Below are 15,820 nucleotides of genomic sequence, written 5' to 3'. Positions count from 1 at the left end.
TATGTAGTTTGTAAGTATTTAGCTTTCTAGTTAAACATTTTGCTCATTTGTCTGTCAAGCTAAGATTCAAACTAAATATGCAAACTTAAAATGTAACTATTTAGCTTGTTGACTATATTTAGATAGCAACAAAATAGATATTTTGCTAAGTGCTAACTAAATATTTAGCTTATATAGCAAGTTAAATATTTAGCTCCAAACTAAATATGCAAACTAGAAATTTAAATATTTAGCTTGCTAACTAAATATTTTGCTTATTTTTAGCTTCAAGCTAAATATATAAGCTCAAATATTTAGATTGCTAACAAAATACTTAAGTTGGAGCAAAATATTTAGTTTTCAAACTAAATATTTAGTTTGCAGCCTTAACTTTAGGTCCTTTTAAAAATATATTTATGTGAAATTTTCCTCTAAAAATGAGTGAACATATAACAAAAATAGTAAAAATTACAGTTGCATTGTTTTTTGAAAACAATACTTAAAATACTTTATTTTTTGCATAACTTGTGTTTGGTACCAGAACACAAACAGCCATAAATACAAACATACTCATAATTTGGAGATTATGGCTCAAGTTTCCTGAACTTGGCTCCATCTGCTGCAAACGTCATGCATAAAAACACACAAAATTGGTTCATTGACAAATTGCATTGCAAGTTGCAAGATTTGTTTACAGTTTTATGTGCTTCAAATGAAGAAAAGCCTACAGAAAGAGGCTGCGAGTCCAGATGTCCGTCCTGTAGCTCGTGTGTCGGTGGTGAGCTTGTGTTCAGTTGTAAACGTAGGCACTGGTGTTCCTGGACATCAGTCAGAGGAGCTTAAGGCCTGGACTGTTGGCACCGAGCTCCAGCGGCTTTTCAAGCGCTTCTAGTTCATCTTGTGCTGATAAAAAAATCATTTTAAAAGTGCTTCTGTTAGGATGCTTTAGATTTGTAAAATGTAGCCGAGCCTCCAAAAATACCTGGAGGCTCGGCTACATCTTTACCTGCAACAGGTAAAGATCTTCTGACGAATAAATCAGGAAGCGCAGAGAAATGGACAAACAAAAATACAAAAATAGATCTTCTTACCGTCTGTCCTGAGAGCAGCACTGGAGCACAAGTCATTTTTCTGAACATTAAATATTTCAGCCCGTGTCAGATAATCAGTGTGGGTCTAAAAGCAGCAGGCTACAGTAACAGGACTACATGTACCAAACCTCACAGCAAGCTGGCATGCTCACTAGCTGCAAAACAATAATGCAGTAACAGTAAACATCATGTTAAATAAGAACCCTGGTCCCACCTGGAAGCTTCAGCCGCAGGATTTCAGCCTGCAGAGGAGCAGCAGATATTAGATCTTAACGCTGCAAACACACAGTTGCAAGCCAACAAGCAGAAATTCAAGCTAAAACTCAAACCGTAGCTGCGTTTCCATTCCCCGCATAAACGCACAATTTTGTATTTCTAAAATTAACTTGCTTAATAGAGACATGCCTGAAGCGATAAAAAGTTTTGTTGCTAGGATGAGGTGATTTTTTTTGGCCGTAGTTAAATTTATTTATTTTGCAAAACTGAAATGGAAACAATTTTTTTCACATCACGAGTCACATGATCAATAAGTGGATTTTACCACTGACAGAAACCATGAAGAAGACGAACAGGAAGTAGACGGAGGAGCACGTTTTTAAATGATTATTGCGTGAACAAACTTATTCACCTGTGATTTTAATTATTTTTCTGGTTTAATGAAAACACAACAATTGTGTTTTTTCAGCATTCTGATTATTGACAAAGTTTTGGAAACTTTGTCAATATTTGTAATGGAAACACAGCTACTGAGCTCCTCCACATGCGCTACAGGAAAGATGCGCTCCTTAGCATTGGAGCTAAGATAGGGGCTAGCTGGAAGGCTAACTACGGCTACGCTCCTTTGGCTGCTAGCCAAGCTAAGCTAAACAAAAATAAGCGCACATTTAAATTTAAGATGCTTTTCGTTGCTCCTTAAACCAAACTCTTAGTAGAGGAAGACTTGTTATTTTCTGTACAGTTTATTCCTGATCTCTTTAACGTAAAGGAGTCACAGGTTTCAGAAATCGTCACATCTGGATGCGGTTTGATGAAAACAAACAAAATCATTTAACCAGCAAACGAAACCTTTTCTCCAAGATACTTAGCTCAAGAGCAGGAAGGGTCAAGCTAAGAAACTAATTAATTTCCCTTTCTCTAGACTGATGTGGCTAAAAATTCAGCTTTCGTTTAATTATTGCACAAAATCTCCATTTTCCCGACTTGTTTTGCATCGGAAACAGAAGTGAAATCGTAACATGGAGGACGTGTCCAGCATGGCACATACCGACGATTTCCGTTATTACAGCCTCCAAAACACAAGAGTTTAAAACAGTTTGAGGAGTTTCTCTGGTGTATTTACAGACTCTGCTCTCTGAAGTACCGCTGGGTTTCTGTCCAGTTTGTCCTCCATGTTGGTTTGGGTCGCTGCTCCGCTTCATTTTCCCAAACAGAAACACGGAGAGGAACGATCCTCACCGTTTCCTGCCGTTTCTGCAGGTTCCCAGCCAGCAGTGGAAGACCGCCGTTCGCCTCTAAACCTCCACGGTTTTGTAATAAATGTGTTGATAAATGCTGTCCAGCTGGTTCTGCAGGGCGTGGAACGACGGCCTATGGGTCGGCTCGGTGTGCCAGCAGTCCTTCATGATCCGGTAAATATTGGGAGGGCAGCGGTTGGGACAGCCCAGCCGATGCCCCGATTTCAAAATGTCCATCACCTCCTTATTGCTTTTTCCTGAACAAAGAGAGACATGAAAAGATAAGAGATTAAGTAGAAATAAATAAATAAAATTGTTTCCATTACAGATGTGTTCAAACCTTTGTTGATATTCTACTAAAGTTGAAAAAACACAACTTTGTAAATGCATTGCTTCCATTAAATAAGAAACGCGATTAAAAAAAATCACGTGAATAAGTTTGTTCAGGTGATACGTTATTAAAAACCACTTCCTGTTCGTCTTCTTTGTTGTTTCCTCCAGTGGTAACATCCTGTCATTGATCAGGAGCAAGAAAAGTGTTTCCATCACAGTTTTATGAAAGAAACTCATTTTGATACAAAAAAAGACTGATTCTAGCAGCAAAACGAGAAACTTTTTTAATTGTCGTGTTTCTATTAGGTGAATTTATTTCCTAAATGTCAAATTGCTCATTTCTATGGAAACGCAGCTCATGTCTGGTGAACTTTTGGTTAAAACATTTTTATTCTTCATTCAGTGAACAAAGTATTCAGAAATTAACTCAAAGAAGAGAACTGATACTACATAATAAAGTTATTTAAATAAAAGTAAAAAGTACATTCTTTCCAAAAAGTGAGTCAACTACCCAACCCTGGTCGGGAAAAATGAAATTAACATTTTTGCTACAAGTTGTTTTGTTTTTGTCCTCAGTCAGCAACACAAAGACACCAAACTAGCTCTTAAATGAGTTACAACAGAAGAACTAGTCCATCCATTTACACTGAGCTGCTTTAACAGCTGACCTATCATGCTTCCATTAACAGGTTGGGTTAGTTCTACGGTAAAAACTAATTATGTTCTTATAATTTTATGCACAAAATCATTCTTACTTATTGAGATTCCAGTCTGCTCATGGGTTTCTTTCACTTTAAATCAGATAAACTGCTGCTGCTGGCCACGCTCCCAACTCAACGTTTACACTCATGAACCACCATACATGTTTGAAAAGGAGAACTGGAGCCTCCTGCACAACCAACAAGAATGTAGCAAATGGTTTCTGCATGGCAAATGAACAACTTTGTTGAGTCCTCCTGTTTTCGTTTTCTGGAGCGAGTTTGTATTTTTCTTCTGTTCTCTGTGGTTGCAGCATTTTTTGTTTTAAAGTATTGACTCTGTGCAAAAACACAAAAACCTTACCAAGTACTTTGGTCTAGTTTCTTACTATACTTGAAATAAGACAAAACTAGCTTACAGGCAACTTTCCAGCAAGAAACAGAAACTTATTTTTAGTTAATAATTTCATTGGTGAAGAAATACGAGTTATAAGCTAAACTTCTAAGTAAAGAAACTAAATATCTGGTTTAGACATTAAAGCTAACCAAGTTTGCGAGGTTTGAATATCTCAAATGATCTTTTACACGATTTATAGATCTCTGGTTTAAAGATCCTGCTGAACTATATGACGAAACAGCTTGCCATACTTGTCCTCACAGGGTGTTTTTAATTTACAGCGCTAATCAGGTCTGAACAAAGATTTTCAGGTTTTAGTTTCCATGTTCGCTGAGCTAATGCAGCTCAGAGGCAGCAGAGGTTTTCTAATGCAAATCCGGCGTTTTAAAGGTTGATCAGAGGCCGTTTGCATGAACTGCTACAGCGTTCTGTGGGCTGCAGCTGGTTTGAATGTGATTTTATCTTTGCTTCCCTCTGGCTAACAGTTAGCTAAACCGCAGCAGAGGAGATGACTTCTGCTCACAAACTCCCAGCAAATCTGCACATTTCAGGAAGTTTTATTATAAGATTGGGGTCAAAATTTTGTTTCCATAGCACCTTGAAATGTTTTTGGCTCCAGTCCATCAATGCACCATCGTTTTCTCCACTAGGCGACTAAAACTGGAAAAATATGATTTTCTTTTCTTTTTTTGCAAAATGTCTTCAAATGTCTGTCATGAACTCGGGCTGTTAAGATGCTAAAACACTGGATAGTTATATCATCTGCAACACAGTGAAGCAAAATTAACTAAAATTTACTCTACATGCTTTCAAGTTTGACATATTCCTGCTGACAAGCTAATTATGTGACCCAGGTGTCGAGTCAGAGACAAATTTAAAAGCTGTGGGACTTTAACTGTGGAGGTCTGGAGTTTAACACCGAAAAGGTTCAGATCATGTGCCAGGATGGCCCAGTCAAAGCCCAGACTAAATCCAATAGAGAATATTTGGAAATCTGACTCATTTTATAAATATGGACATCAACAAACCCCATAAAGAGCGTCCGCTGTCACTGCAGTGAAAGGTAAACAGTGAAACACACTGCAAAAAATGAATGATGCAAACTCCAAAATATAAAAAAAACACTATAAAAATCAAATACAACCAAAAAAAGCTGCAAAAACAGGAAAAAAAAAAAGCAAATAGTAAAAACTGCAACAAGTATAAAAAGCTACAAACTTGCTCCAAAATACGTTAGTCCTCCAGGCCACCAGGGGGAGTCGGCCACCAAACCGTACGGCACCACTCAGTAAAGTCGGATTGTCACGATTTAACGGGATGTCCAGAAAAATATTGGATATAATGTTATAGAACACCAACATATTTAAGTAGCTAACATGATCTACTCCAGACTCCCCCTGGTGGTCAGGAGGACTTACGTTTTCTGGGGCGAGTTTGTGTTTTGCTTCTGTTCCCAGCAGTTTTTGTTTTAAAGTATTGACTCAAAGGGGCTAAATACTAACACACATCTTTATTTGGAAAAGAAAATTCAAAATCATGATTCATTTTCTTTTAAGCTTCATAATTAAGCATTACTTTGTCTATCACTTAAAATATTAATGAAATCCACGGAGGTTTGTGGTCCAACAGAGCAAAACGTTTCTGGGGTATGAATCTTTCTGCAGGGCATTGCAACACTTTCATTGTTCCTTTGTTTGAAGATCAAACTGGTTTGTTCACAAATTAACTCGAGGCAGGAAATGACTATTGTACCTTCGTACGGCATTTTCCCGCGTGACATCATCTCATACAGAAGCACGCCAAACGACCAGACGTCTGATTTGACAGAGAAGCGTTGGTGCAGCACCGCCTCAGGCGCTGTCCACCGCACCGGGATCTTCGTGTTTCTGCTGGCAGTGTAGACGCTGTCCTGCAGCAAACATTACAGCTACATCAGAATCATTCAACAACAAATCCTTTTCTTCAACATGTTCAGCTCCAGAGCAAGAAGGGTTGAACTAACTATCTATTATGGTCCAAGCAGCTCTGAAGGTCTGGTTTTCAGTCTAGACTCAAAGGAAATCAGTTGAAGTTCGAGGAAGTCGGCTGTTTTGCAGTTTTCTGGAAGTGTCTTATTAGTGAAATAATCTGCTAGTGGAACTAGATGAAAAGGTCGACAGAATGTCTGCTTTTTCATTAGTATTAAGGGATTTTTTTACTTAAATTAAGCTCCAATATCTTGTTGAAAAGTTACTTGAAAGTTAGTTTTGCCTTATTTCCAGTGTACGAAGATATTTACACTAAAATCTAGACCAAAACTACTTGGTAAGATTCATACAACCAGCTGACCGAATGTGCTGGAGCTCTGTTTGGGTTGCTAGGTAACGGGCAGAGTTCCGTTCGGGTTGCTAGGTAACAGGCAGAGTTCCGTTCGGGTTGCTAGGTAACAGGCAGAGTTCCGCTCGGGTTGCTAGGTAACGGGGTATTGCCTGCTGACTTGTGATGTGACATTCTGGAGGTTTTAGAAACAACTTCATTTTCCAGACTCTTACATTAATTTATCTAGAAAAAGCAGTGTTTTTTTATGCACTTGTTCTGTTTTCATAAGCAGCAGAAACCAAAATGGAAGCACAAAAATATCCAAAATGTGAATTTTTCATAATTTCTCCTGTTTAAGTGTTGTGAAATATTCAATCAAAACACATTAAACGTTCTTAAGAAGTCAAAGCTTCAGAAATAAACCCTTTTGAACCTGACTGGTCAGATAAAACCTAATTTACCTTAATTATCCGAGCCAGTCCGAAGTCTGCCACCTTGCAGATCAGGTCGTCTCCCACCAGGATGTTTCTGGCGGCCAGGTCTCTGTGGACGATGTGTCTGTCCTCCAGGTAGCCCATGCCGTCTGCGATCTGGCCGCTCATGTAGATGAGATGAGCTGTTTTCAGCAGCTTTCCTTCCTCAGCTGCAAACACAGTTTCACACTCAGACCAAACGCAAACCGCTGCCAACGCTGGAGCAAATTAAAGTCCTACAGACGGTTTTATGTGAACCTAGACAGTTTTTAAGATCATTTTTGCCAATGGTAGCATAAAATGTTAATTTTTTCCATGTTCTGGTGCAGATTATGGTTTCCCAGCATGACTAGCTTGTTAGTCAGTTAGACACTGCTAACTAACAAGTTAGCAGCGCTATCCTAAAGCACTAATCATAAATGTTTTCTGAACAAATTGTTGAAAATGAGAATTTGTTCTCAATCAACTTACCTGGTTAAATAAAGTTTAAATTAAAATAAACATTAGTTATGCTAATGCTAAAGCTTTACACCATTAGCGGGAGCTTACGCTAGGCGCTAAATTCAACCATGTTGGAAACCATAAAGCCCTTTGGTGGTGAATTTATGTTTATATGTTGTTCCTGCATGTTTCTGGTTTGAAGTGAAGCTGCTACATAAACAGTTTTCATCCACTTCAAAATAAAAGCATGAATATAAACAACTGTTTTTGAGAACCAATAACAGTTTGTAATCAAAACTTCATTCAACAGAAAGTTTACAAAACATCCAGTTAATTATCGCTTTAGGATTTATCCAGAAAAATTAAGACATGGGAAGCTAAGTGCCTCCCACAAGTGAGAGCTTGTGACATAAAGTTTGTGCGCCCTGGCGTTCAGGTGAACTCACAGTCCAGGTAGGACTTGAGGCTTCCTTTGCTCATGAGTTCGGTGACGATGTAGACGGGTTCCCCTCTGGAGCACATGGCCAGCAGCTGGATCAGCTTCGGGTGGTGGAGGCTCTTCAGCGCCTGGACCTCCTTCACAAACTCGTCCTGCTTCGTGTCCTCTGAGGAAAACAAGCTGCGCTTAGCCTTTCTGCTGATTTATTTCAATTAATGCTCTTATATTTGGCTTTTCATCGTAATGCTGCTCCAAAAAGCATCCGAAACATTCATGAAACACTTTGAGAAACTACGGCAGCGTTTCTGGAAGAAAGAAAACAGGAAGCGCGCATTTCCGTCCAAACTCAGAAATTCTCTAAAGATAAAACTTGTTTTAAAAAACTGACTTTTAAATGTGAAACTTTTTTTTACTTTTTAAAATCAGAAATGTTCATGGGTTGTTTTTTTTTCAATAAGATTTTTGAGATTAATCTAAAAATCTCTGACTTTTTTTCCAGCAAATGTTTCGACTTTCCAGACTCAGAAATTTTCTCTTTTTTTCCACAAATTTCTCTGATTAATCCCAAAAAAATTCTAGTAAATTTGTGACTTTCCAAATTCAGATATATTTTAACAACATGTTTCAAGATTAATGTGAAAAGTTTTTTTTCTAGCAAATTTTCAGCTTTCCAAAGTTTTTCCTCCAAAGATCCAGATTTTACTCATTTTACTTTAACCTGGGAGAAACGTCCTGTAAAACGTGAATCTGCTGCCAGTGCAGCTGCAACTAAAATCAGGATTAAGAAATTAGACTTAACTACTTAAAATCAGTTCATTTTGAGTTTGTTTTTCTTCTTTAAAGTCTAAAATATTTCACTGGAAACCAGACCAGAAATACTTGCTGGCCGCCAGAGGGCGCTGTGTGTCCTCAGAAAACAGGAGGGAAGATGATTAAAAAAAGTTCCATAAATTTCTTTATGGGATTAAATTTTCATCAGAATTGTTCTTTTCTGTTCTTTAATATTTTTAATATCAAATATAAGTTAAAATAATTGTTTTAAATGTTATTTCATGATTTTATTCATAAATATGCTTTTCTTCTTAAACCAGCAGGAAATGGAAAATAAAAATGCCAAATGAACTCTGCGGCAAAAACCCAACAGAACTACAGAAATAATATTAAATTTGATGTGATTACTATAAAGCATCACTGTTTTTATGCTTTACGCTATTAAAACCTAATACAGTAATAAACATTGCATTTTACATTCATCACTTCTGCTTTTCTAACTAATGTGAATTACAATAATTCATTTAAAAACGTGCTCCTCCGTCTACTTCCTGTTCGTCTCACTGTGAATTACAGTTTGTCTGATGCAAAGATCAGCTTTTAACAGGACATTAAATCCTGCAGCAGCTTCATTAAGCTGTAAAATATTAACTTTTCATTAAAGTAATTCTGAAGGACTTTATGTAAAGATTTTATTCTGGTCAAACAACAGAGAATCATTTCAACTAAACTGGAGGAAAAACAATCACAGCTGTTATCAGATGCTGGTTTTGCGCCAGTCAGTCTTCCTGTACCTTGTTTCAGCATCTTTATGGCCACTTTCTGGTTCCCTTTGGTCCAAATGGCTTCCCATACTTGTCCAAAGTTTCCTTCTCCCAGTTTGTGGAGGAGTTTGAACTCTTCCCGCGGTCTCTCCCACGGCTCCATGTCGAAGAGTTCCCGCTGCGCAAAAACACAAACAAAACGTTTCAAAGATTCATCGCAGTTTGTGGCAGGAGCAGAATGTCGGAGTGTCGTCCCACAGAGCAGCGACTGCACGGCGAATCAGAGCCAGACAAAAATCTGACATTTTCTCTAAAACACGAGGAAATTTCTGAGTTTGAAACATAAAAAATGTCCGAAAAAATCTGAATTTTTCAGATTAATCTGAGAAACTTCCCAAAAAAACTTTGAAACTCCAAAAGTTGAAAATTTCCAAACATTTAAATTGTTTTACATCTGAATCTCAGAAATACTTGTTTTTCTAGGATTTTTTTTAGATTAATCTAAAATTTTGAATTTTTTCTATCAATCAATCAATCAAATTTTATTTGTATAGCACATTTCAACAGCAAGGCATTTCAAGGTGCTTTACATAATTAAAAAACAAAATAAAAACAGCATGTGACATTAAATAAACAGTAAGAAAGAGAAAGAGATTTTGGAAAAAAAAAAGAAAGAAAAAGATTTTAAAAAAGATAAAATTTTCAAATAATTTGCTCATTTTTAGCTCCTCCTAATTTCTGTCTCAGCTCGGTGTCTGTTTTGAAGAGTATTTATGAACTTTATTTTGAAGGTTTAATGTAGAAAATGGTATTTCCTGTTAGCCCTTTAGTAGTTTTTAGCTGAATCTGCTGTATTCCTCCTGTTTGATGCAGAAACAGACAAAAACAACCAGTTTGTGTATTTTACTCATTTTAAATAAAAGCCTGTTTCTTTTGATGCTTGAAGATCCAAATATTCTGAACAGTTTTTAAATTAACTCGCATTCCTTTTTACCAGAAGACGCTTTTTAAAATAACTGGACAGTAATTATGGAGAAACTTTGCAGTTATTGTCCAGGTTTTAATTTCATATTCAGTTTTTAAATATTTTATGTTTCTGTGAATTTGGTTCTCATTTTTCCTATTTTGGAAAAATAAAGGAATTTATTTTCTGTAAATAACGATGCTGGAAGGTATGGCTGACGTATGGAGCTCCAAAAAGGACAGAAATTCTGTTTTTCTTCACTTTTCCACGCACTAATCACTCCTTGAGCCTCATGTTTTAATAAAACCTCGATTTTGGGTCCAAACCTCTTCCTGGATTATTTGTGTGTTTTACCAAATTATTTGCAGAAAAATTGAAGTTTTTTTTTGTAAAGCATATCTAAAATGTTCTCAGGAAAAGGCAGATTGTGAAGCTGAAACACTCTTTAGCCATGCTACCTGACATGCTATCGGCTAGCGCTGGCAAACAGCCAATGAAGGAGCGCTATTTATTTCCCTTGGCACCGATTGGCTGAACCCTCAAAATCAAAGATTTCCTAAATGTTGGCTCCTACAGTAAAGCTAAAATGGCTGCCACTCTGTTTATTAATGAATATTAAGGCAGTAATGAATGTTTTTCCAGATGGTCTTAATGTTTGTGGATTTAGTCAGATAGTCGAGATCACCGACGGTTTTTGCTTCACAGTTTCGGTTTTTGCTGGTTTTTACTGTTGCTGACAAGAATTTTCTGATAATCCATCAATGTGTTTAATGGGAGGAACGAACAATAAAAAACATAAATCAGGTTTAAATGAGCAACAAAAATTTATTTGAGTTAAAATAAAATTATTCAACAACTGATTAAAAAACTGATTAATAAATAATTTTCTGGGATTATAAATAAAACAAAGGATATTGTTTTCATATTATGAAAAATTAAAGTTAAAAACAAATCAAGATAAATTGAAATTGAAAGTAAGGACACTTATTTTCACCTTCTTACATTTCAGTCACATTTCAATGAATGCTTGGTTAAAAGCACTTTAAAAGAATAACAATCTCAACAGAAATGAAACAAGAATCAACATTTTAAAGTTCATTAAACTGCAAAACATTAACCCTGATTTTATGATTAAAGACAAATAATAAACTTAGATTATTTAATTGCAACAAAGTGTTAGTTAGGAGGGAAATAAGCACAAAGTAGAGGAAAAAATCAGGAAATATTCCTCTGAAAATGATGCTACATAACTGTGACTAATCTTAGAAACATGTTTGCTCCAATAAAATCACTAAAATGAGTTCAGTGACCCGTTTACTGCTGAAGAACAGTTTATCTGAAACGGAGTCATGAATATTATTTTATTAAATTGCTGTCAAGTGCAACAAAGCTGCATGAGAAAGATTTTATTATGAAGTAATTTGAAGAAATATGAGATTTTTTTAAATTTCTCACATTTAATAACTTAGTTTATCTTTGTGTGAAATTAAGATGGGAGGACCTGAAACATTTAAAGGTAAAATAAATAAATGAATAAATGAAATTTACTGAGGATTAAAGTTAAAAACAAAACATTTTGCCACTTTTGGCTTGTTAACTGGATGAATATTAAATAAAGAAAACATTCAGTATGCATTTAAATGAAATTAACCAAAAACAAATCATATTGAGAACCAGGTACTTTAAATATATGATCCCACTATTTGAAAATACAAAATGAAAAAACGAAAATTAATATTTGAAAAAGTAACAATTGAAATAAAAAAGAACACGATTTTATGTCCAAACGTCCTGGAGCTCCACTGAGGTTGCCAGGTAACGAGCAGAGTTCCTCTGTGGTTGCTAAGTAACGAACAGAGTTCCTCTGTGGTTGCTAGGTAATGAGCAGAGTTCCTCTGTGGTTGCTAAGTAACGAGCAGAGTTCCTCTGTGGTTACTAGGTAATAGGCAGAGTTCCGCTGTGGTTGCTAAGGAACGAGCAGAGTTCCTCTGTGGTTGCTAGGTAATAGGCAGAGTTCCGCTGTAGTTGCTAAGGAACGAGCAGAGTTCTGCTGTGGTTTCTAGGTAATGAGCAGAGTTTCTCTGTAGTTCCGCTGAGATTGCTACATTTTCCAGACACTGAAAAACATGAACTATCAAAAACCGGCTAAATGTTTTTTTCCAGCACTTTGTTGGTTTTTAGAGGCAGCAGAAACCCAAATGGAAGAATAAAAATATGTAAAAGGAATTTTCCTTTAAAGAAAGCAATTTGAAAATAAAACAATATTTTGGCGCGTAGCAAACTGATTATTTTTCTTTGGTTATCTGGAGTCAGACAGTGAGGAATGACTTCCAGCATTAAATTATGCAATATTTCCGATGTGCTTTGGTTTGAGCTACAGGTAACAGGAATGGTGCGGGCATGGCGGCGTTCCCTGCATGTGCCGGGTCAACATTCCCAGTCTGGGAAAAGCAGACAAACCGGCTCGGCACACGCAGCAAAGCATGAAGGGCAACCGGAGTCACTCTGCCACTCCTTAAACCTAATACAAATATTTTCCTCCGTCTCTGCATCCACATTCACATTTAAAGGCGTTTCTGCTTCGTGTCGCCGCCTCAGACTCACAGCTTCCGCTGGAAGGGAAGAGAGAAGAGGGAGGAATCACCGACTGACCTTCACTCTGCACATTTTCATTCATCCTTAAGTTAAATAATTCTGTTGGAGTTTTCTATTTTTCAGCAGATGTGAGGAAATCTGAGCGGTTGGCTCCCAAACTGATGAGACGTGGAAACGGAAAGCTGCTTGCAGGGAGTTAAAAATAGCTGCGTAATCACAGAGCCGACACTTAAACCGTTCCGCTTTTTTAAATCTACTGATCCCAACGCAGCGTTTCTAAACAGAAAGCAAAGAAAAACTAAATACACTGCAGGATGCAGAGGAGTTCAGGGTTGAGTCAACGTGCAAACAGACAGTCCCACAGCATGACTCCTCCAGCACCATGCCCCCGAGTTCAGACTAGGGTTTTTTTTTTCTTCGTGGACCAAACAAAACATATGTGACCAAAATGATTAAACGCATTTTTAATTAACTTTTTTTTTGTTATTTTCAGAACACAATCACTCAGAAAAAAAACAAAACAGAAACAACTATGGATGGTGCACAACCGGTCCACTGTGATTAATCAATTAATTAAATAATTATCAACTAATTTATTATTTCAATCATCTTTACTTGGACTATATTAACTCTAAAATATTAAATTTTCTGAATAAACAACTCTCAGGGCAGTAATTCTCAGAGGAAAAACTGCACAAAAAATATATAAATGAATATTTTTGTCAACCGCACAAGATCCCACCTGCCAGCTTCCTGTTAGCCTGTTAGCAATGACTAGCATTGGTTCTGTTGTCAACAAAACGCGCTACACCTTAAATGTACACCTGATATATATATATATATATATATATATATATATATATATATATATATATATATATATATATATATATAAAAGGGACGCATTGCTTTGCTACTAATAATTTTTGTTTAAATTGGTTTTAATTTTTTTTTAATCATGAGGTAGAGGTCAGTGGGTCAGTAGCGCTAGCTTGACTATGAGAACCTTAACATAAAGATGTGCTGCAGAATTTGATGTTTTGGTTAAGTTAAAATAAAAAAGGCAACCTAAACACCAACTCTGACAGGTCATCAGTAGAGCAGGTGTTTAAATGAGCTAATCTACCGCCGCTGTGTTAGCTTAGCTAGTAGCAGCGATAGCTAATCTGAGCAATCACTTATTAATAATCACACAATAAACATCAAGCCTGAAAACATAAAACTGCAACTGACATGTTGGTGTGTTTTTTGGTGTCAAATCCTGCTACACTGGTGGAGCTGTTGTTAGTCGGTTGCTATGGCGACGAGTCTGCATGTAGCGTAGCCGAAACAGAGTGGTTTTGAGTCGTTCTTCAACAGGTTTTTCTGTTATTTTTCGCCGTGGCGCTCTGCACTGAGTTAATAAAAGCTTCATCTCCAGGTTTCGTTTAGTTAACGGGATCGTTCCACTGCAGCAGCGCCGCTAAAACAATCGTCTCTTTACCCTCCAGCTTTGTGTGCATGTTGGTGGAAACAACATGCAACGTGTCTGTACGAAGTTGTGGATGAACGGAGAGCGCCTAATCAGTTATTGATCATATTTGCAGGAAATGTTGAACAGTAAAAAATTTTCCGCCATCGTTTTGGCGCCCGCTCCAGCACAGCACCCGTATGCATCACATGCACCACATGTGATGCATACGGGTGTATGCATCACATGTGGTGCATGTGATGCATACGCGGTATCACATGCACCACATGTGCATGTGATGCACCACGTCCATTGCTGGGTAGATTGGAAGCCGTCTTAAATTTTTCCATTTGCCAATAATCTGGTGAACGATTAGCTTGGAAATGAGATTAAAATCTTCCCTGATTGACGGGAAACAGCCTTCATGTCTTTCTACTGGGAGCATTAAACTTTCCCACCTTCCAGACAAACAAAACTGATTAACAAGGTTTTTAAGGGATAAATTGTAGAACAGGAATGTGTGAATTTCTGTTTCTTTGTCTTTAAACAGCCTGGGTCTCAGCAGCAGATGCTCTGAAGGCACGACGCAGCAGATTTTCTGACAGCCGAGCATTTTTACCCAAAACGCAACAAAGACACAGGATTACAAATTATTTTAGGTTTAAATTATATTTCTGGTCACAACCAGGGGAAATGCTGCCACACAGCAAAACAAATCAGGAACTGAAATTACTGGTAAAGGTTTTTGCACAACAACCTTCCAGATTTACTATTTATTCATCTGAGTCTAAAGACGAGAATGAGCAGAAAACATAAAACATTTTTCTGTATGTTCTTTAAATACGAGTCTTATTTTTGTCCCAAAATGTTGCATCTAATCCCTAAAAAATTTATAAAAATTGGAACAAAATACATAAACTAAATCAACGCAAGAAAAGTAAACTAAAACAGAAATAATTAAAAAGAAGAAAATCAAAAATAAAATAATCCTAATAAAGGCAAAATACGAAATATGTAAAAGAAAAAACTGAAAAAAGTAAATATAAATTAAAAATATTTTATAAAACTCAGTCTAGCAAAATAAGTAAATAAAATAAACCCTATAAAATAAAATAAGTGTGACAGAACGAAAATAATTATTTTTAAATATGTAGCCATATAAAACGAAAGAAGCTTTATTAAATAAATTTTATTTAAAGATATCTAATTATATTTTCATGTATAAATCTATACAATAAAATAAAACAAAAAGTCATAATGAGATGAAAATAAAGTAAATAAAATTAAACAAAATAAACCCAATAAAATAAATTAAATAAACAATAACCCTGATAAAACAAAACGAATCCTGTTTTTGAGACGAGGGTTAGCTAGAGGAGTAAACAGTAAACAGTATCCTACCTGCTGGGCGCACGGCTCCGCCAGGTTCACCCCGAGGCTCCGCGGGTTCTTCTGGTAGTAGGAGACCAACTCGCCCAGCGTGGCGAACGACAGCTGGTCAGACACGAAGTATGCGCCGATCACCGAGCGCTGCACCCGGAAGTGGAAGACCTTCCCCTCGCTCCGCGCTGCCAGACAGGGTCAAAGGTCACAGGTAGGAAGGTCACAGTGAGACACAGAAAACTGAAATTTAGATGAATGCAATGTTTTTTTTTTTTTTTTTTTTTTTTTTT

At 36.7% G+C, this 15,820-nt stretch overlaps 1 protein-coding gene across 1 annotated transcript in view; it reads right to left on the bottom strand.

Moving 5' to 3' along the window:
* Positions 1-202: 202 nt before the first annotated feature.
* srms (src-related kinase lacking C-terminal regulatory tyrosine and N-terminal myristylation sites) overlaps positions 203-15,820 on the bottom strand; it is a 29,047-nt gene continuing 13,429 nt past the window's right edge. The window contains exons 3-8 of the mRNA XM_015051674.1: positions 15,549-15,715; positions 9,169-9,316; positions 7,611-7,769; positions 6,712-6,893; positions 5,705-5,861; positions 203-2,781 (exon numbers count right to left, since the gene is read on the bottom strand). Coding sequence (XP_014907160.1) covers positions 2,582-2,781; positions 5,705-5,861; positions 6,712-6,893; positions 7,611-7,769; positions 9,169-9,316; positions 15,549-15,715 — 1,013 coding nt within the window. The 3' untranslated portion in view covers positions 203-2,581. The remainder of the gene's footprint in view (positions 2,782-5,704; positions 5,862-6,711; positions 6,894-7,610; positions 7,770-9,168; positions 9,317-15,548; positions 15,716-15,820) is intronic.

Source organism: Poecilia latipinna, unplaced genomic scaffold (assembly GCF_001443285.1).
Source record: "Poecilia latipinna isolate Pla-1442-1.1 unplaced genomic scaffold, P_latipinna-1.0 Scaffold1058, whole genome shotgun sequence".
Lineage (NCBI taxonomy): Eukaryota > Metazoa > Chordata > Actinopteri > Cyprinodontiformes > Poeciliidae > Poecilia > Poecilia latipinna.
This window is presented reverse-complemented; position numbering and strand designations above follow the sequence as displayed.